Source organism: Schistocerca gregaria, chromosome 1, assembly GCF_023897955.1.
Source record: "Schistocerca gregaria isolate iqSchGreg1 chromosome 1, iqSchGreg1.2, whole genome shotgun sequence".
NCBI classification, from domain to species: Eukaryota; Metazoa; Arthropoda; class Insecta; order Orthoptera; family Acrididae; genus Schistocerca; species Schistocerca gregaria.
Window position 1 is genome coordinate 301480290 of NC_064920.1, and position 23793 is coordinate 301504082.

Consider the following 23793-nt stretch of genomic DNA (forward strand, 5'->3'; position numbering starts at 1 on the left):
TGTGAGGAATGTTTCCTGAAAGTTTGGCCGTACCTTTTTGTAACACACTGTATAAAAGACTGATTAGTTCATCAGATTAAAGATTATATTAGATTCAGTTTTCATTCCATAGGCCCAAAAATGAGATGATTCTCATGGATGTGGAACATATCAGGAAGTACAACATAAAAACGTAGAATGTTTGAACATAATACTCACTTCCCTAATCATCTGCCAGGAGATTGTAAACATATGTGAATACATTACAGTAAAATGAAACTGCTAATATTTACAGAATTAATACACTGCAAGAGAGGAAGACAGTTACACACTTTTAATAAATTTATCATACATAAAATACCTAACCTTGACTGTTGCGACCCACACTGTCACAACTGAAATCTAACTGACATCTTTACTTAATTTGGTCTAACAGTTCCTGTTAAGATATTCATCTACAAGAGGAAGGAGTTGCCTAACAAAACATCTCTCAAATTCAGTTTAACCTGTGCTTTATCTGAAATGAAGTTTTAAATGGTTGCTGGCAGTGTGTTAAAAATGTGTAGTCCTGAATATTGGACCCCTTTTTGGACCAAGGTAAGTGATTTTAGGTCTTTATCTAGATCGTTCTTATTGCTAGTATTGATACTATGTATTGAACTATTGGTTGGAAACAGAGACATATTATTTGCAACAAATTTCATTAAGGAGTAAATACATTGAGAAGTAGTGGTTAGAATAACCAGTTCCTTAAACATGTTTCTATATGAGATTCATGACTTTACACCACAAATGAGTCTTATTACATGCTTTTGCACTCTAAAAACTTTTGCTCGGATTGATGAGATACCACAGAATATGATCCCCTATGACATAATAGAATGAAAGTAAGAAAAGTATGCAAGTTTTTTTGTACATTTTATCTCCTACATCTGACATCATTTGCGTTGTAAATACAGATTTGATTAGGCATTTCAGTAATTCTATGGTATGCCCTTCACCACTGAATTTATTATTAAGTTGCAATCCCAGGAATTTAACACTGTCAATCTCTTCTATCTGCAGGTCTTCATATGTTATACACATACTGGAAGGAAATCTCTTACATGTTCTGAACTGCATATAGTAAGTCTTTTCAAAGTTCAATGACAGTGAATTAGCTTTAAACCATTTATTAATGTCAGTGAAAATTTGATTAGCAGCTATTTCTAAATCCATACTTGACTTGTTATTTACTACATTGTTTCTGTCACCTGCAAACAAAACAAACTTAGCTTCTGGCAATGTAACAGATGAGAGATCATTAATGTACACACAAAAGGCAATTGACCCAAGATGGAATCTAGAGGAAAATCACATGTCATTAATTCCCAATCAGATGCAGACTGATTGCTTGTTACTTCACAAGTATTTTGCAATGGCACCATTTGTTTCTTGTTAATTAGATAAGACTCAAACCATTTTGCAGCACTGCCAGTGACACAATAATATTCTAATTTACTTAAGAGAATACTGTGATTATCACAGTCAAAGGCTTTTGACAGGCCGCAGAAACTGCCAGTAGCCTCTAATTTATTATCTAATGAATTAAGTACATTACTACCTCAAAGTCAGTCCTACAGAGTTTCGGACATGTGTGACAAAGCAAATGAAGCACCAGCTGGACATTTTTAAAAACAATCCTCCCATTTTCTAGAACAATAGTAGCAATGTTTCCCACCATCACTGGAGCAGCCTAATATCCACTCCTCATTTTCCACTGTAGTTACAGAGTTCAAAATTTCAAAAGTTGCCAACCAGCTGTTGTGTGGGAAGTTCCAGAGTCATTTAATTTGCTTTTGAAATCATACAGAATCGTTGATCAGAAGTGCTTCCTCCCAAGCTTCACAATAGTTGTGTGTTAATGCCACAAGGACAAAAATTATCACAATCCTTCAAGTAATACTAATAAGTCAAGTGAATTAAAATTAGCAGTGGTCAATCATGAAAGTCAACTGTAATTATAGAAAATGAAATAACATAGCCTTTCTCAAAACTCTTGTAGTGACTCATGTACGGGCGAAATTGATGTGTATATGTGACACATTAATCACAAGTTGAATGTCTCACTGTTTTCTGTTGATTTAAGTGTATGACTCTGTCCCAATTCTATAGGCAAGGGGCCACTAGGACTTATCAGAACAAGCAGCCACTGGGGTTAATGTCATTTAAAGCCTCCTCCTCAAACAATAGTGGCTTCTAGTAATAATAAATAATTAAAGTAACCACAACATTGACAGAGCAAATATCTTTAAATTTTTAAAAAAAAGTAGTTTCACACATGCAGTAAATGCTTCTAATTTCAGCTTTCGAATGATACAACTTCTCCACCACTAACAATGAATTGTAAAGGAACTTACGAAAATGAAGAGAGAGCAGGCCCAGGAACAGACATAGCCTTTCTGTAGACCATTGAAATGAGAGCTCCACGAAGTTGTAAACCAACCAGAGCCACAAGGTATGTGAAATGAGTTGAGAACAAAGCACCTGTCAAAAGAACAGACTGAAGCATTATTAGACATCTTACAAGCTGGAAATATTTAATAATACATGGGCTTGCTGATAAATAATGCCTCTCACATTTTTATGTGAAAACTGTTAATGCTAATTAGACAAAACAAATTTTATTAACATTCTACATCTTTATTTTTCACATCTCTGTATTTATTTCCCAACAATGTTACAAAAAGGATAGTTGCCACTCACCATATAGTGGAGATGCTGAGTCACAGAGAGGCACAAAAGAAAGACTGTGACTGCAGTCTAAAAGCAGTGTGCCTCAGCAGGCGGAGACTGCCATCATGTGTATATCAGTTGTATTTTCATTAGTGTGCGTGTGTGTTCTATCTCCAATGAAGACCTTGTGGCCGAAAGCTCATTTTCTCACAATCTTTTTGTTGTGCCTATCTTGAATCAGCATCTAAACTATATGGTGAGTATCATCTATCCTTTTCATAATATTGTTACATTCCATCCTAGATTTTCCATTACTGTATTTATTTCTCAACATGGTCACCCTGGCAACAAACTCACTTCTCCTAACGAGAGAGCAGTTTGTTGATACCATTGTTATAAAATGTTTGACTTTGTTGATGGAGCCACAAGCTTACATTTGCTTGCACTACTTCATCCATATCACAGTGAAGTCCTCAAAGGTGTTTTTTCAGTTTTGGAAACAGATGAAAATCGTCCGAGACAAAGCTGAGACTGTATGGTGGATAATTGATGACTGTGAACTCAAGCAACTGGATCACTACAGATGTCGGAATGCTTGTGAATGGTCTGGCATTGTCATGCTGAAGGAGAGCATGCTCCATGTGTGGACAGTTAGAAACTTGATTCCAGTACATGTTTTCTCATGTAATGATATAGTTACATTTCACACAACCATGTTACATGCTACGATTCAGAGCCTTCTAGTGGCAGAGAGTTGCAACTTTTGTCAGCAAAGCAGGGAAGTTGACCGAAAAATATGCATGACATGTAATACCTCAACCGATATTGATAACAGAATAAAAAATTCAGAGGCATTATTTTTCAGCACACTCTCAAAATACATTAAAGTAATACAACAACAAATACTCACTCACAGCTCATCAATGGATGTAATCCTAGTAATTATACAATATTAACCTTAGGAATTTACAATCTGTATTTCCTTCTCTGGGAGTTATGGAGGGGAGAACAGAAGGTAAAAAGAGAAGAATGGTGGTAAGTTTAGAAAGGAAATTTACAAGTCATTAACAATGCAGAATACACAACCACCCAAGAGGTCTAGGAAATAAAACCTGGTGTACTGAAGATACTAGATATAAGCTGAACTTTGTGTAATTTTCTTAAGCAACAGTTCATAGTAGCCCATTCCTTTCTTTCTCTACCTGTATCATAATATTGTTTTCTCTTTTTTTCCCCCTTCATTTCTCATGGAATGATTGTTTCTGTTCCCACAAGATAAGTTCATTTAGAGGATCTGCTACTATTCCTGCTTCCTTGCATTCATAATTCTCACATTATAAGTGGAAGGTGCTTTAAAATTTGATTTTCAATCAAAATCTACACTGTGGAAAATCCAGGCTGGATTTGTATTCATTACTTCTCATAAAGAGATAATTTTACTTTCAACAGCTCTAATTGTCAAAACAAAGACAAAATAACATGTTTTTGGGCTTCCATAAGCATTATCCTGTGGCATATGACATCCCACAATACAACCAGGTCTGGCAGGCTACCTATTCAGCAGATGTCAATGTCAAACTAACAAGATGTTCATAGTATGCTTTTTGGAAGGCTCTACTCAGATCGGCACACCAATGTTGCCACAGGCAGCATCAAAGTCACCACACTACTTCCCTATGTCAATTACATTTCTGAAAAAAGTAGAACATGTAACCTTCTACTCAGCCAGTATTTAGGAGGCAGCACAGCTCAAAGTCAGCAGTTCCGGTTGCAGAGTAAGTCCTGGTTACAGCTTGATTTCAGCAAGTTACCTCTGAGTTCTGCAAGCAGCCAAGCCATGCTTATCAACAAGTATTCACTTTGGGATTTTGCTTCTAAGTGATCACCTAACTCTCCTAGTCTGGACTTTGTGTCGAAAGTGATCAACTCAACTCTCTTCTTTGGTCCTCGCATATACATGACAATTACTGGACTTGTGTAATTCACATTCAGATGAGCCAAACTGTGTGTGTTGTGACTTGTATTGATTTTAGTATAGCTTAATAGTTTGATGCACCTTTGAAGAGACTGGCAATTTTAGGCATATAATACAGCTCTCAGTAACTGTCATTGCAACAAGTTACTTTGAATATATTATTAGGAATGGTGTTGTGTTTTTGTGGTAACTTGGCTAACACAGTGTGGATATTGAGGTACAGAGAAAAATAACTTGGAATATATGCACTGTACATCATAAGGAACCATATCATTCATGATACAGAAAACTTTAAATATTAACTCTCCTATCCCCATATTTTTATGAGTTTAGCACGGGCTGAAAATACCCATTCAGTTATTAGGTACTTTTTATTTAAAAGATGACCACTTTTGGGATCTTATATGCCCATCAGCAGGTATTACAGCTTTGTGCTAAGAACCCAAGCGCCATGGTGGATGAGTACAGGACGCGCTGTAGCACCAGCAATCACAGAGTGCTGTGTTCTGCACTAGTTGGTGATACAATGCATCCTGTACTCGTCCACCACAGTGTTCAAGGTCACAGCACAAAGTTATAACATATTATGATGGGTATATAAGAGCCCAAAACCTGTCATGTTTCAAATAAAAAGAACCTTACAACTGAAGCGATATTTTCAACCTCTTCAATAAGGCTCAGCTGCTGATGTTCCTCCGAAAGGATTGTTTGTTTAATGACATTATTACATTTTTATATACCAAATTAGGAATTATTTCAGAGAAACTATTTTATTCACACATGACACATGAAACAAAGAAACTTCTATGTTTCCACCTACTGTCTCAAACTGTGCACTCAGGTACCTCAATCCATGGGAATGAAAATATGTAAAAAATTAAAAGGGAAGATGTTAATCCAGATAAAATTATTCCCACTGCAAAGAAAGTTACATGAGCCATTGATACTGAAATGCTGTTATTTTTGTGAAGAGTTCATGTAGGGAAAACTGGTAGTTTGAGCTGATCATAACGTTTTACATGTCATATTAAGTATGCACAGTTATTCAAAGAAATATAAATTACGTATTACATTATTATTTATTACTGTAAAATTGTTGTAACTATGACAGAAATTTTTGATGTGTCTACTGTATACAAACCACATGGACTGAAAATGTACATCATGAGATGAATAAACCATAATTGACAAATTATTTCACTACTATATGGACAACCTCCAATAACAGTGATTCATTATCTGTATAATCTCAGTGTACTGTGCTGTCCACGTGAGACGGTGATTCTTGTAACCAATTGTGACAATATGATACAGCTATTAGATCTTGCAGTTTTCTGGCACTGAAATGACAAGCAATCTGCTGCACTGTCCGCCTCCTAATTCAAGTTCCTATTTGTGGTAGCCAACAGCAATATGTTAGCCACAAATTATTGGCTAAAGCATTTGACTGTAGTAATGCAGTTTTAGAAAGAATGTAATCTCTTGTTCAATCTGTACCTGAATGGAAGAAGAAAAGCTGACAATTTCATACTTGTGTAACTATTAGATAAAATAACAACAAACTTTCTCTGCAATATTGCAGATAGTTTCAATTCAATTGTTCCTCTTCTCATATGTAGCAGTGTTCTAATTGTAATGATTAGACAGTATATTACACCCACTTTAGTGAACAATATAAAGTAATGATCAGAAGACAATGTAATATTTAAAAGTTGACACTTCCCACATACCTCCAAGCTTATAATTTAAAATTAAAGAAGATCATTCATTCTATTAAGCAGCACATGCTTAAGATTTAGTTGAAACATGCTGGTGCTTACACCATGTTTGTATTCTCTGTTCATTATGTGTCACACTATTTGTGCACTGAAGCTCTCTTTTTGTTAGCTGACAATTTTCAGCATGTAATTACAGCACTTCGTAACATTGTAACGGTATCTGTTCTGCATCAGCATGGAAGGGAAGGAGGATTACAATTTTTTATCCCACTGAGCACAAGAAATTTATAAATGAATACAAGCTTGGATTGGACAAGGATGAGGAAGGAAAGAAGCATTGTCCTTTCCAAGGTAAGTATTTACCATAGCAATTTCAGGAAACATTGAAAAATAAATATGGATGAGTGGATATAGATTTGAATTCCAATACTCCTGAATATGAGTCCAGTAATATGATCGAGCAGCTGAATAATAAGCCTTTGCGCACTGCTATGTATTGTTCTACTACATATGCAACACTTAGTGGATCAATACAGTTGATTCTTCTGCACCATACAGACAACGTTTGTGTTTCCTCAGGTATGGCCTGATAGTACTACCACATTAAGCAGAACTATGAGATATTCTCAGTCCATTACTTATAACAAACAACACTGAAACTTATGCTATGCTGAGGTTACAGCTCATAATCATATTATGTTCATAAGTTATCCAAGTTTCAATAGCTTCCATGCATGATCTATTACTGATACAGTAGATCTGCTACTGCCAGATATCTCAGACAGCCTGGCAGACAAGATTGTATTATGAATTCATTGTTAAAAGTCTATTCTGGCAGCAAATAATAGATTATAATAAAAGGAGGCCAGAAGTACGCGTATTTTTATGTAATGATTAATCTATACCAATATAAACTCATAGGTGAGTAAAAAAAACGCTCTGGTTTCATAACAGCAATGTCTTTATCTTAACACTGAAAAAAATACCTCAAAAGTTTTCATCAGACTCAGAAGGCTTGCATAATACTACACAAATTATGACAAGTCGTAATACACAAAAGCTGATTTGTTAATAACAAAAATTAAAAACTGAAAGTTCCACATATCTCCGTTCTTCTTCATCAAATCCTATCACCTGCTTTCATTGAGATATCATACAAAATATCAATTTTCAAAGAATTATTTTGAAAATAACAGTTTTTACAAAAATATAGCATTATAACAAAAAAAGGCGCAAAGAAAAGTAATAAGATATTGTATAATGGCACTAATTAAACTGTTTAGATACCACAAAGTGTTGACAAGCAAAGTCCCAAAGCATAGACATATCCTTCTGATGGCCGATTTTCATCACCAGTCTCCACATATTTCACAAGACCATTCAGCAGCAATGGGCCAGCAAATCCACATACATCAGCTGCCAGCTTCAGTATACCAACACTGTAGAACACAACACCAAACTGACGGTGAAGTGCTCGCATCAGACTTGCTCCATCTAGAAGTTTATTTTCACTGATTTCATTATTTTGTCTACAATAATTTACTAATAATAAAACAGCAACTAAGCCACACTTTATAACATAAAAACTCAATCTACACCAAAATAGTTCATCATGGAAAGTAAGAGGAACCCAAGAAAATTCAAATTATAAATTAGTATACTTTTATCTGTCAGTAAACTGTAAATTGTTGAAATGAGTTCTCAGGTGAAAAAGTGTCAACTAATTCTAGAAAATGCAACATAACATAATAAGAAAGCTAATTATTGTTAATGATTTCATAGGTCACACCTTTCCACACTCATTGAATTAAAACTTCAGTCTGGCTAAAAATTTAATTATGCTGGATTTAATGTGAAGGAAGTCCTAAGCATTACTTTTCAAAGTTTTCAAATGATAGCTTCATATCAGCAACACTTAAATGTTGCTTTTGCCTTTATGTTTATGTGGTACTAAACAATACATAAGTAACAAATACGTGACACTATCCTAACTTTCGGAATTACCATCCTCGGGGGGCAGAGAAGGATAGGATGAGGAAAGTTAAATACAATTCAAACAATGGAAAATCCAGGATGGAAGGTAACAATACTGTAAAAAGGAAAGTTGCTACTCACCTTATAGCAGAGATGCTGAGTCACAGATAGGTACAACAAAAAGATTGTCACAAATAATAGCTTTCGACCAGTAACATCTTCGTGAAAATTAGACAAAATTCACTTACATTCACTGATGCAAATAAAACTCACACCCATGACCACAGACTCAGGCAGAGGGGCCTCAGTTGCTTGAGACTGCAGTCCAGTGTGTCTGAGTTGCGTTTGTGTGAGAGTGTATGTATGTCATTTTCATCTGTTTTCCGTCTTTCCCTTAAATGCTCTAAATTCATGGAGATATGTACCATCTATGCCACTGAACGAAAGCATTTTGTTTATTGCCATAAGCGTTTTGCTTCTTTTATTTGGGGAGCATCATCAGTGGCCTGAAATACATGTTTCTTTTTATACATACAATAAATGTCTTATGTCACAGATACAATATGCTGCTAAATTACATTTTGTCATGTTTTTTCTCTTGCTTTTTTGGTTAGAAGCAACCTCTGTTGCACAAGTTCCGTATTGAAAATGTATCATTTGGTGTCATTTACAATTTCCAGCACTGTTAACACATGTTTGCGGTCCTGGAGATCTATTTGCTATTTTTCATACACCAGCTGGCCAATTTCTGGTGTTCTTTCATCCACATTGCCTGTTTCACTTTCACTTTCCATTTGGTGATAAACATATGTGTGCTTCTGGTGTGCAGTGTATTTTGCTGTATGTAAATGCATTTTAATTTTTTTAACAATAAATATGCATTTATGTGTATTTTGCTCTGGGTAATTTTTTTATTTAATAATAAATATGTGTGTGTGTGTGTGTGTGTGTGTGTGTGTGTGTGTGTGTGTGTGTGTTTTTATATATGATTATAATAGAAAAAAACATTCCACATGGGAAAAATATATTTTAAAAAAAAAATGCTGTGACTTACCAAATGGGAAAGCGCAGGTAGATAGACACAATAAAAAACAATTAAAAAGACACACACACATAACTGTTGTGTGTGTGTTTTTTATTGTGTCTATCTACCAGTGCTTTCCTGTTTGGTAAGTCACAACATCTTTTTTTTAATATAAATGTATTTTTATTTTATTTCATTTTTTTAATAATAAATATACATATGTGTGTATTTTGCTGTGTATATTTTTTTAAGCGAATATCAAATGTGTGTTATTGTATGTGTATGGTGGAGGGGAGGAAGATTAATTAATTATTTATCCTGGTTACACTTTGGCTTGTTATGGATCTGGTGGCTAGCCTGATCAGAGTGTTATTGTTTATATGGATTTGATCCTTGAGTACTTTCTTTTCCATTGCAATGGCTATTTGTGTGTGAAAGTTTTCTTGCAGTGTCAGGAGCTTTTTTTGTGATTATTCACTAGATAACTGTCATGTCATTTTCCATGTTGGGTGGCTCATGTCCATGGCTTATCAGGTTTTGGCGAAGGTGGAATGGCTATTTTCATAGTTCCAACTTCTCATATGTTCTTTATATCCTACTTATCATCCCCAGATATACTGGTTTACATTCTTGGCACTCTAGCTGGTATATACCTGCTCCTTGGTATTTATCTGGTTTGTCTGTTGTTCATAAATGTGATTCGAGTGTGTTTCTTGTTCTGCAAGCTATTTGTGATCCCTGCTTCTTTAGTATAGTTGCTATCTTGTGTGTTGCTTTGTGTTTGTACGTAAGAGTGTACCATTTTTTCTGTTATTCATGTTATGAGTATCATTGTTGTGTGTTCCCATGTGTGCTGTAATGTCTGTGGGGTTCTGTTCACTCTGCTTGTTTTGATTTTTCTTTAGTTGTGTTTTAATTTTGTGATTGAGTTTTTGTAGTGTGTGGGTGCTGTAACCATTGTTTGTGGCTATGTGTTGTACTGTTTGTAATTATTTTTCATAGTTTTATTTGATGAATGGGATGTCATTTAGTCTGTATAACATGTGTTGTAGGGCTGCTAACTTTTGATTTTTCAGGTGGTTGGATGAAGTATTTATAATTATAATTATGTCTGACACTGTTGCCCTTCTGAAGATGTTAAACGTGTATTCACTGTTCTCTCTCTTTATTGTTATATCCAAGAAATGTATTAGCTTTTGTGTTTCTCTTCCCATGGTAAATTGGATATTTTTATGTATGTTGTTTATATCTGTATGAAGTTTATGAATTTTCTCTGTTGGTTCATCTACCATGCAGATTATGCTATCCACATATCTGTACCAATAAACAATTTTTTACTCTTTCTTTGAGATGACTGTATCAAAGATAGTGGTTGCTGTATGGTTGATGAATATGTTTGCCAGTGTTCCTGAAATTGGGGATCCTATTAGAAGCCTATCATCTTGTAAGTAAAATTCCTTCTCAAATTGGAAGTAATTTTGGGATGTGATTGCTTTGAGGGTTTTAGTCATTTCATTAACATTGACTGCAGGTAGTTTGTTGTATTTCAGCTTAAATTAGTTTTATTGTGTCTGATGTCTTTGAGGTTATTTTTTTATGTATGTCTGGAAGTGTGCTGTTGGATCAGATTTTAGTTTTGTGATACTGTTAGATGAGATGAAATCTTTAGTTTTTTCTGTATATTGTTCATTATTGATCAGTACTGTGCTGTTTCCTTTATCAGCTCTTGTGACTATGATGTTCTTAGCTTGTAGTTTTTCTTTTAATTTCTTGGTGATGTTTTTATCTGTTTGAAGTTTACTGTTTTACTCTTTCTTTGACATGGTGATTATGTTATTTATTTATTTCTTCACTAATTCTCATGTTAGCCCAATATTTATAGTGTTATTTTCTTTTTTATCTTCCTCTGTCAAGATGTTTTCTGTTTCTACAAGTAAGTTTTCTATGTAGTGGTTATCTATTTTTATACTGATGTTGTGTTTGAGCACTTTCTCTAGTAGCTGTATTTCTTTCTCCGTTAATTCTTTATATGTGAGATTTATTAATTTTGGGTGAAATTTGTGGTGATGTGTGTGTTTTTACTTTGCCATGCTTTTCTTTGTAGTTATTTTTGTTAGTGAGTGTTCCGATTTTTCATTTGTGTTTGTTCTGTGTGAATTTCAGTGTTCTTGCTGTAATGTGTTCAGTTGTTCGTATTATGTTGTTCATCACTGATAACTTGAGATGTACATCATATAACATCCTATTAAGTATGAACTTCTTTGTACAAAGTGATTTGATTTCATTTTTAACCAAGTCTTTTCTGCAAATGATTCTGTTCTTTGTGCTACCAAGAGTAGTATCTGACCTTTACATTAATATAACTAGGAATTACAGTATTTATTTTACAGATCTGTTTGAATTTAATGTGTTGGATAGTCTTGTGGAGTCTGAGGTGTATATTATTGAACCTGTTGTATAACTTGACTGGAAATGACCAACATGGCTGTATTATAGTAATTTTAATCTGTTTCACATCTTTCCCTTAGTTGTTCTAAATTTGTGGAGGTATGTTCCGTCCATGTAACTAAATGAAGCCAGTTTGTTTATTGCCATACGCGTTTCACTTCTTTTATTTGGGAAGCACCATCAGTGGCCTGACATACATGTTTCTTTTTATACATCTGACAAAAATATAAAAATAAACATGTGTTTCAGGCCACTGATGATGCTTCCCAAACAAAAGAAGCAAAATTCATATGGCAATAAATGAACTGCCTTCATTTAGTTGCATAGACGGTACATACATCCACATGTATGTATGTGTTTTTCATCTAATTTTTGATGAAGGTCTTACTGGCTGAAAGCTATTATTTGTGACAGTCTTTTTGTTGTTCGTATATGCGACTCAGCGTCTCTGCTATACAATGAGAAGCACTTTTCCTTTTCACAATATGGCTGATCAATATTACTGGGTTTTTCTGTGCACACAACTCATTTTCCTTATGTATCAATTTAATTTTGCTTAAAATCAGTACCTATTAGAGTAGTTCATCCAGAGTATTGATGGATCATAAGAGCTGTCCGATTTTTGAGCCTGTTGCATGTCATAAGGTTTCCAAATTAACATTTGTGCCTTAATGAGACTGGAAGGGTAAAAGGCAATATTTTCATCAAATCCGCATTTAGTCTATACGGTAACTCATGTACATATGTACTTCTCTACCAGATGTAACTTTCCCCCCATAAAAACATGTACAACATGTTTGTAAGAAATGTGCATTAAATGATGGAAAATTTTATTTTGATAAATGTTTGAACTTAGCAACGAACCACTCTGCAAGCTTCTTCATCTCCAAGCAACAATTTCACCCTACATATTTCTGAATCTGCAACTGTATTCATCTCTTGGTCTCTCTCTATGATTTTTACCCTCCATGCTGCCCTCCAATAGTAACTTGATGTCTCAGAACATATCCTATCAACCGATCTTTCTTCTAGTCAAGTTGGTCCACAAATTCCTCTTCTACCCAATTCTATTCAGTACCTCATCATTAGTTACATGATCCACCCATCTAATCTTCAGCATTCTTCTGTAGCACCACATTTCGGAAGCTTCTATTCTCTTCTTCTCTAAACTATTTATCGTCCATGTTTCACATCCATACATGGCTACACTCCAAATACTTTTACAAAAGACTTCCTGACTCTTAAATCATACATACTATATCAGAAAATAAGAGTATTAATAAAACTACAAGAAAAAGTGCAAAATTATGTTTCTATTTAAATCCACACTCATAATTAATGAAAATGGGACAAGATGTAAACTCACAAACACAATTAATAACACCATCTATAACATCTGAAAGATTATCTTTGACATACTAGTGTGACCATGTATCTACAAAAACTAAGGCTGTGTTTGTAGAAATCACTATTTTATCATTACATTGTCCAACATAGGTATAGGTAAATTAAAAATAGGTAACATTAACAAATCAAATAGTGACCATCATAGTGAGAAATACTTCACAGCAGCCACATACAGCTGACCTTTAAACATGACATGGGAATTTTTAGGAAGGTGAACAAGTTAACAGGTTATGGACCTGTCACTGTTTCAACGCTTTCATAAATGCCAGTTTTACCTAATATACTGAAAAATTATTACTGGAATTCTCAGTACAGAAAGACACAACATATACTCAAATGTCATCTCAGAATCTTATCCTGAGTCAAATAAAAATAAATAAAAGTTCCAAACAAAACTGTAAGACCATTACTATTAACGTGTGTACACTATAAAATAATATTTAAGAAACTCATTCCAAAATGATCATTAATAATAATAATAATAACAAATAATAATAACAATAATAAAAATAATTTTGTGTGGGTCAATGGCCTGGTACAAGTCTTTCAACTTTCTAACTCACCCTAATAATCGCACAGGGAAAAGAGGACTTCTAATTTAACATGCAATCTAATTCATGTCCGTTATTGGTGAATTTTGACATCTAGTCACAAGCTATGGTTTTGTACTAGTCAATCTCATGTATAAAAATAGCCTTAAAGTTCTACAATTGTTACTATAGACCAACCTGATAATGCATTTCTGAGATTAGCACCAAGGAGTGCTGGGGACAATGATGATGGTAAATCAAATAAGTCATCAGTCGATTTTAGTCGTCCATGCGATCCCTTATCTATCAATGGAGATACCCATAGGAACAACAAGCGAGATAATGGATTTGCTCCCTCACTTGCCGTGCCCAAGTAAGCAGGGTCATCATCTTCATGAAAGCCACCATACCAAACTGTCTCTCCTGTGGAAGAGCCTGTAACATTTACCAATGAAGATAGTCCTTCACATAATTTCTGTGGAAGAGCCTGTAACATTTAGCAACAAAGACAGTCCCTCACATAACTATCACAATATGTAAAATTCACGTTTACATGGGCTATCTGAAAAACAACCTGATAGGCTTTAAATAAAATACTGGAATAGTTAAAATAAATTTATTGGGCAATTCTTACAACTATACCTTCTTTGTACTAATTCTACAAACTGCTACCATACAGACTTAAGCATTCATCAAGTCTTATAACAAGCTGAAATATGTCCTTTGTATAAAACGGGCTCAGAACTTGTACGCTGTTTATTCACAATCTCAAGCAAAGCAGTGTAAGCTGTAGATATAAATTTGTCCACGGGTAATAAGTTGTGACGAACTATTTTTCACAACATTTCCCTAAATTGTCCATATTAGTTTGTTTCTGGCTGTGGACAGACAGCCACTTCTGTCAACACTATGAGCACTCATGCTTCCACTCTTACAGAAATGCCACTGCTAACACAGAACATCTTTACTCACCATAAAGCAAATATTTCAAGACTTTTTGTCACTAAACACTATATTACAGATCTGATTTCACATTTGCTGGAATTCTCAATCATTCTTCTGATTGGAAACAACTCCTGTAGGTGACTGAATCCAATATGGTTTTTTCGCTATTGCAGAACTACAAAAACACACAGTACTTTCTAATTTCTTCTGCTTGACTGTTACAGAATTCAAAATTATACATCAATAGTAAAATGGGAATGTTATGATTAATGGCAATGAATTAACTAGAGAGAACATACTTGAGTTTATGAGAGGAAGTTAAATCAGTTCCAGAGACTCATACAAGGTGTTTCAAAAATGACAGGTATATTTGAAACGACAATAAAAACTAAACGAGCAGCGATAGAAATACACCATTTGTTGCAATATGCTTGGGACAACAGTACATTTTCAGGTGGACAAACTTTCGAAATCACAGTAGTTACAATTTTCAACAACAGATGGTGCTGCAAGCGATGTGAAAGATATAGAAGACAATGCAGTCTGTGGGTGCGCCATTCTGTACGTCGTCTTTCTGCTGTAAGCGTGTGCTGTTCACAACGTGCAAGTGTGCTGTGGACAACATGGTTTATTCCTTAGAACAGAGGATTTTTCTGGTGTTGGAATTCCACCGCCTAGAACACAGTGTTGTTGCAACAAGAGGAAGTTTTCAACGGAGGTTTAATGTAACCAAAGGACCGAAAAGCAATACAATAAAGGATCTGTTTGAAAAATTTCAACAGACTGGGAATGTGGCGGATGAACGTGCTGGAAAGGTAGGGCAACCGCGTACGGCAACCACAGAGGGCAACGCGTAGCTAGTGCAGCAGGTGATCCAACAGCAGCCTCGGGTTTCCGTTCGCCGTGTTGCAGCTGCGGTCCAAATGACGCCAACGTCCACGTATCGTCTCATGCGCCAGAGTTTCCACCTCTATCCATACAAAATTCAAATGCGGCAACCCCTCAGCGGCGCTACCATTGCTGCACGAGACACATTCGCTAACGATATAGTGCACAGGATTGATGACGGCGATATGCAGGTGGGCAGCATTTGGTTTACTGACGAAGCTTATTTTTACCTGGACGGCTTCGTCAATAAACAGAACTGGCGCATATGGGGAACCGAAAAGCCCCATGTTGCAGTCCCATCGTCCCTGCATCCTCAAAAAGTACTGGTCTGGGCCGCCATTTCTTCCAAAGGAATCATTGGCCCATTTTTCAGATCCAAAATGATTACTGCATCACGCTATCTGGACATTCTTCGTGAATTTGTGGTGGTACAAACTGCCTTAGACGACACTGCGAACACCTCGTGGTTTATGCAAGATGGTGCCCAGCCACATTGCACGGCTGACGTCTTTAATTTCCTGAATGAATATTTCGATGATTGTGTGATTACTTTGGGCTATCCGAAACATACAGGAGGTGGCGTGGATTGGCCTCCCTATTCGCCAGACATGAACCCCTGTGACTTCTTTCTGTGGGGACACTTGAAAGACCAGGTGTACCGCCAGAATCCAGAAACAATTGAACAGCTGAAGCAGTACATCTCATCTGCATGTGAAGCCATTCCGCCAGACACGTTGTCAAAGGTTTCGAGTAATTTCATTCAGAGACTATGCCATATTATTGCTACGCATGGTGGATATGTGGAAAATATCGTACTATAGAGTTTCCCAGACCGCAGCGCCATCTGTTGTTGACAATTGTAACTACTGTAATTTCAAAAGTTTGTCTGCCTGAAAATGTACTGTTGTCCCAAGCATATTGCAACAAACGGTGTATATCTATCGCTGCTCGTTTAGTTTGTATTGCCGTTTCAAATATACCGGTCATTTTTTAAACACCCTGTAAGAAGTTACGCATTGTGTTTTAAAAAATATGATGCTCCCTAGAAGTATTTCAATGAGCATAAACGCCAGCCACACCTCCAAAGAGTTCCTGAGACATTGTCAACAAAACAGTGTCACTGTTACTTCCCTGGCAAGAAAATGTATGGTTCTCGAAGGGCAAAATATATTTTATGAAATCAATTTGCACCATAGCTTCAACCAAATGTGTCCATCACCAAAGTGAATCGAATGCAGAAAGTGTAACTAGCTGAAGTCATTTTTCTACATTATTTGATTTGATTTACTTCATCTCATAACATACAATATTCAGATCATGTGATCTGTTGTACTGGAGACATGTTAATATGTAATTTTAGGGATTTAGTTTACAGGCTTAAAATTAATAACAAATACAGTTATCAAACAATTTTCTAGCAGTACAATACTTTTACATTTTTGTACAAAAACTCCGTCCTATCCCCCTCCAAGAGATGTTAGTTGCCCTGTTTAAATTATCACCTCATCATTCATAAACTCCTCCACTAAATAACATTTTTCCACTAAGAGTTCATGTAATTTTTTCTTTAGATGCTTTAGATGACCAATTTCCAAGCTCAGAATATCATATCCCTTTAATTTATTGTATATTTACATGCTCATGTATTGAGGAGTCATAGAGTGTAGCTTTAATCGGTGTGCAGGGAGCATAAAATTTTGTTTTTGCCTAGCTTTGTAAGTGTGTTTGAAGTGAAATTATTTGGAAAGTTCAGGTTTACTGTACAGGAAAATTAGAATTTCAAAAATGTATAGAGATGGGACAGATACTATATATAGTTTTTTAAATAATGGGTGACACAAGGTTCTTGGATGTGCGTCATACACCTTCCTAATGATTCTTCTATGAAGTTTTAATATCTGTACCATATAACTTGACTCACACTAAAAAATTATGCCATATCAGATGACAGATTTGAAGTAACTAATGTTTTGGCTGTCCATGTCTATTACATCATGTAACATTCTCATTGCAAAAGAAACAAGTTTTGTTATATCAGAGATAAAAATGACAGAGTGGTAAACAACATTAAGTCCTCAATGAAATATCATAATACTTGGATGAAAGCAACATTAATAAATATTGATAATCTGTCTGTAGAAAATTCTACACGATTTATTATCAATAAATATAGACAAATAAATGTATTTCTGCACTGTACATCTGAATGACTTATGAACAATAATGAGATTTTCTGATGGAAAAAAACTGACTCTATATGGAATTGGCCCCTTACTTAATCCCATGTGACAAGAAAAAAGCCCAAGTGATTCCTGTTCATAAGAAGGGTAAAAGAACAAACCCACAAAATTACAGAGCAATATGCGCTTAACACTGGTTTGTTTCAGAATTCTTGAACATATTCTCAGTTTGAATATAATAAATTTTCTTCAAACATAAAAGCTTCTGTCCACAAATCAGCACAGTCCTGAAAGATTGCTCAAGCAAAACTCAGCTTTCTCTTTCCTCACACGATATCCTGTGAACTATGGATGGAAGGCAACAAGCAGATTCCTTGTTCCTAGATTCCTGTAATGTGTTTGACGCGGTGTCCCACTGCAGCCTGTTAATGGAGGTACGAGCATAAGGAGTATGTTCCAAGATAAGTGAGAGGCTCAAAGATGTCCTAAGTAGCAGAACCCAATACATTGTCCTCGATAACAAGTGTTCATCAGAGAAAATGGTATTGGCAGGACTGCACAAGGGTAGAGTGACAGGACCACTGATACTTTCTATAAACATAAATGATCTGGCAGAGAGAGTGGGCAGCAATCTGCCACTGTTTCCTGACACTGCTGTGGTGTACGGGAAGGTGTGACTGTACAAGGATATAAGAGGACTTAGACAAAATTTCTGGTTTGCTTGATGCATGGCAGCTCCAAGTGTAGAAAATGTAAGTTAACACAGGTAAGTAGGGAAAACAAACCCATAATATTCTAATACAGAATTAGTAGTGAGCTGCTGGGCACAGTCACATCAATTAAATACCAAGATGTATGTTGAAAAGTGATATGGAATGGAATGAGCATGCAAGTAGTAGGGAAGATCAAGAGGTGTGGTGCATCTGTGAAACTGACCACATATAGGACATTATTGTGACACATTTTCGTGTACTCTTCAAGTGTTTGGAATCTACACCAGGTCAGATTAAAGGAAGACTTCAAAGCAGTTCATATGTAGACTGCTAGGTTTGTCACTGGAAGGTTTGGATAACATGCATGTATTATGGAGATGCTTGAAGAACTCAAATGGGAACCCCTGGAGGGAAGCCAATGATCTTTTCAAGGGATATTACTGTTAAAATCTAGAAAACTGACATTTGAAGCTGATTGTAGAGTAATTCTACTGCTGCCAACATATGTTACACATAAGGACCATGAAGATAAGAGAAATTACAGCTCATAAAGAAGCATTTCCTCACCCTATTTGTGAGTGGAACAGGAAAGTAACAACTAGCAATGGTACAGGGTATCCTCCAACACATACTGTAAAGCGGCTTGAGTAGTATTTATGTATATGTATATGTATATGTATATGTATATGTGTATGTCCTCTCCATGGACTACCACCTTAATGTTGGTGGAGAGGTTTGCATGTCTCAGCGATCCACTGAGCTGAGCTGGCAGGAGCTATGCTCCTGGTAGGGTCACCCATGCCAGACAGGTCAGCTGATGAGATTCCAGACAAAGCGTAGTCCTCTCACGGAGCTCCCTTCTTGGAAGTATGTGGGTGGTAACCACATGGGCCCTTACCTAAGTCTGTCATTACTTCCACTTACTTGTAACAGACTTCTTCCATTTTCTTTCCTATTGGCCTCCCTGGCCAACTCTTGGTTTTCTCAATCCTAACAGTATTACATTTTGAGGCCCAAGGGTGTCTTTCACTTTTCTCTCTACTATCCTACCCTCGACCCAAAGGCAAACTGAGTGGAAGAAGAATCTTTTATCTCCCAGATTCTCAACGATTGTTGAGGTGGAAGAGATCATGCCAGACAGACTGGCTGTAAAGGCGCCACTCAGCCATCATTGAGCTCATGGCAGTCTGTTGCAATTATGGTACCTGAAGTCACATGTCTCACACATATGTGCCGTGATGAACTGTTCCAGAATCATAGTGTGTAGGTTACTTCCTCGCAAGCTGATATCCACCTTAAACAAAATCATGCAAATGGCAATTTCTGCTGTCATTTTGTTTAAAGTCCATTGGTGATGTGATAAGGATGGTGGTAGCTGGCTTTGAGTGAGGCTGGAATCTGCTAGTCTCGACCTGCACATTGGTGGCAGGTATGTGATGGTCATCTGCCTGAGAACTCATGTGACTACTTGAGGATCTCGTCCAGCATCTGCGATTGAGCACGCCTATTTGGCATAACTACTGCCCACTCTGAATGGAGATGGCCCTAGAAAATGTGGGCTAAACATCAGAACTCACACTTGAACTGGGCTGGGAATCCGCAGCCAGAAGGTCACTCCTTATACTGTGGATGAAAACCAAAGAAGAATGAAATGTTAATGACCATAGGAACATGGAATGTCAGGACCCTCCTGGACATGCCCAGTGACAGGCCAGAGAGAAGAATCGTTTTTATCAGCCATGAACTAGCTAAGCTAGATACATATATAGCTGTCTTGAGTGAGACTAGACTATCAGGTGAAACATACATCAGTGAGGCAAGATCAGGGTAGACCATCTCCTGGAAAGGAAAGGATGCAGGAGAGCCACACATCCATGGTATACGGTTTGCTGTAAAAACAAAAATAGTGAATGCACATCGACTCACATCTGTTTCAATTAATGAAAGGCTTATGACTCTTAGAAGACTCCTTGGTTCAGACAGCTTCATCACCTTCATCTCTGCATATACTCCTACTTTAGATAGCGATCAAGATTCAAAGAATCAGTTCTACCACCAGTTGAACAGTACTCTCTCTAAGATACCTGTTCAAGATAAATTAATCCTACTGGGTGACTTCAATGCCAGAGTGGGAAGGGACAACCATTTTTGAAGACACATCATGGGTAAACAAGAAGTCGGAAACAGCAGGGCAAATAAGCTTTTACTTCTTGGTCTATGTGCTGAGCGTGAGCTCTTCATCGTCAATACACAATTCTGCTTGGCTAACTGCTATAAGACCACATGGATGCACCCACACTCCAAACATTGGCATCTTATAGACTATGTCATAACTCGACAGCATGACATGAAAGACATTCTCATCACAAAAACAGCTTGAAACATCAAGGACTGCTGGACTGATCATAAACTTTTAGTTAGCCGTCTGAGATTACCAAAGTGTCATAAGCCACGATCCCACTTCTCAAACCCAATGTGCAGAAAACTCAACATCAACAAAGATGTTCACTCAGACTTTCAAGACAAACCGTCAGAACAACTCCACAAATCTCCAGCAATCACAGATGATGTCGAACAAGAATGGACCGCATTAAAGAAGATCATCAAAGAGACTGCAGAGAATGTTACTGGTTTTGGTGCGCAGCACTGAAGAAATCCAAGCCATCATCAGAGAAATGTCAGAGTGAAATACAAACAATCAAGAACAAATGGTGGCAACAAAAGGCCTCATAACTCCAAAATTTTTTGATGCCAGGAACCTGCATGGCTTTTATGCTGGAATTAAAGAGCTGTATGGACCCATCCACTCCTCATCAGGAACACTGAAAGCTGCTGACAACACTACCATCCTTACTGAAAGTCAGGACATCTTAAATTGTTGCAAAGAGCACTTCAGCTCACTGTTGAATCGTACTTCTACTGCAGCTGGAAAATTTCTCAATCATCTCTCACAGCACCCTCTACAACCCTGGATGGCTGGATCCTCCACCTTTTCAAGAATTCAGCAAGGCACTCAATAGTATGAAACCAGGAAAGGCTCCTGGACCTGACAACATCCAGTTGGAACTTATTCAGGGTGGCGGCTTGCCTCTAAGAACTAGGCACTTCTCACCCATACTATTACTGTGGGAAACCCACAAGGTGCCTGCTGATATGAATTACTCCACAACTGTCACCATCTTCAAGAAAGGCAATAGAAGCATCTGTGGTAACTACCGTGGAATATCTTTGCTCTCTGTCACTGGTAAAATTTTTGCCAGAATCCTTTTACATCACCTTCATACACTTTCAGAGACTGTGCTTCCTGAGTCTCAATGCAGGTTTCGCCCATCAAGAGGGACGATTTATGTGATTTTCTGTGCACAACAACTGCAGGAGAAGTGCAGAGAACAACAAATGCCTTTAATATTAGCTTTTTATTATGTAAAAAAGGCCTTTGATACAGTTCCCAGAGAAACCAAGTGGGTGGTCTTAAAATGTTTCAGCTGCCCTGAACATTTTGTTGACCTGATTAAAGCTCTCCATGATGACATGACAGGACAGGTCATTTGCCAGAATGAAACAACTATTATGAAGTCCCAGTAATGAGAGGGCTCAAACAAGGATGTGTTCTTGCACCAACATTATTTGCCTTGTACCTGGCAGCTATGCTTTATGAGATATCTGTAAAAAATGCTGGGGTAGAACTAAAGTACAGGTTTGATGGAGGATTATTTAACCAATCCAGACTCCACTCAAAAAAGTTCATAAGTACCACTTATGTAACAGAGCTGCAGTACGCTGACAACAATGCCTCTCCAGCTCATTCATCTGCAGAGATGCAGCAGTCTGTTAATTGTTTCAGCAAGGCATACAAACGATTTGGTCCTTCCATCAATATTCAAAAGACAAAGGTGTTCACACAGCCAGCTCGTTGCTCTTCCCTTCCTGATACCAGCATATCCATTTCAGATACAACCTTGGAACAAGTGAACCATTTCCTTTATCTAGGAAGCATATTGTCATCTAATTGCTTATCTGAAAAAGACGTGGAGAACAGAATATGTGCTGCTCATGTAGCATTTGGTCGTCTAAGAAAATGTGTCACTATGCACCAAACTGATGGTGTATAAAGCTGTTTTCATCTCAGCGATGCTCTATGGTTGCGAAACCTGAACATTATACCACCACAATCTGAAGAAATTAGAAGGCTTCAGCCAACAGAAGCTAAGAAACATCATGAACATGAAATGGCACAATTTTATATCAAATACCAACATTCCTGAGCAATTATGAATAGTATAGAAGCTCTCATTATTGGACACCAACTAAGATGGGTTGGCCATATCCAGAAGATAAGAGATGACAGACTTCAAAATCAGATGCTGTACAGTTAAGTGAGCACAATTGAAAGTCTGTGAGGTGCCCCTCTTAAATGAAATAATGATCAGTACAACAAAAATCTAAAAACCTTGAACATCGATCCAAGTAACTGGTCCACCACAGCAGAAGATTGCAGTCATTGGTGCTTAACTACCTCAAATGCTCTTCAGAACTTTGAGTGGGAATTTCAAATACTGGAGGATGATGAACACCAGAGACATAAATTCCTCTAGGCCCAGCCGCATCCTCCACCATCCATCATTTGTAATTTCTGTAGTCACATGCTAGGATTGGACTACTAAGCCATCAAAGACATTTCCAACAAAAACTCAGATACGAGTATCAGCTGATGACGATGATATGTGTATGTAAATGTAGATGTAGATGTAGAAATCAAAAAAAGTCTCAATGCAATAATTTCTCTACGCATGATTACATGTCTCTAAGTAAATACAAATTTGGAATGGTAAGGATATGATAAAACTGTTATTTTAAAATTATTTACAGAAATCAAGCTGAAATAAACAGACTCCTCACCATATTATATAGGGAAGTTATATGCCAGTGTTGCAAGATGCTTCTAAACCCAGTAATATTGCTCAAAGTTTTTGCACTTGGAAACCATTAATCTCATAGCAGACTTTGAGTCATGAGCAGGGTATGTTGATCAGACTTAATTTATAAACTAATGAAACTTCAGTAAAACATTCATAAAATACCACTGACATAACACAGTTTACATTCTGTAAGAGTGGTACTGCAAACTCATACTCTCATAATGATATGAATCAGGCTGAACACTGTCTGCTATATCACTTCAAAGACACTTGTACACTTCCTTACTCCACGCAAGAACACATTAAAATTATCACATACTCAGAACTACTCAATAATAATCACACTGATGTAGAGAAATCTGTCACATAAGAATAATA

At 36.6% G+C, this 23793-nt stretch overlaps 1 protein-coding gene across 2 annotated transcripts in view; it reads right to left on the reverse strand.

Annotated features, from left to right (window-relative positions):
* Positions 1-23793, reverse strand: part of LOC126342120 (ATP-binding cassette sub-family C member 10) — a 371444-nt gene that overhangs the window by 252066 nt on the left and 95585 nt on the right. For both annotated transcript variants that reach the window (XM_050001827.1, XM_050001828.1), the window contains 3 exons: positions 13969-14205; positions 7675-7881; positions 2379-2505 (listed from right to left, as the gene is read on the reverse strand). In XM_050001827.1, coding sequence (XP_049857784.1) covers positions 2379-2505; positions 7675-7881; positions 13969-14205 — 571 coding nt within the window. The remainder of the gene's footprint in view (positions 1-2378; positions 2506-7674; positions 7882-13968; positions 14206-23793) is intronic.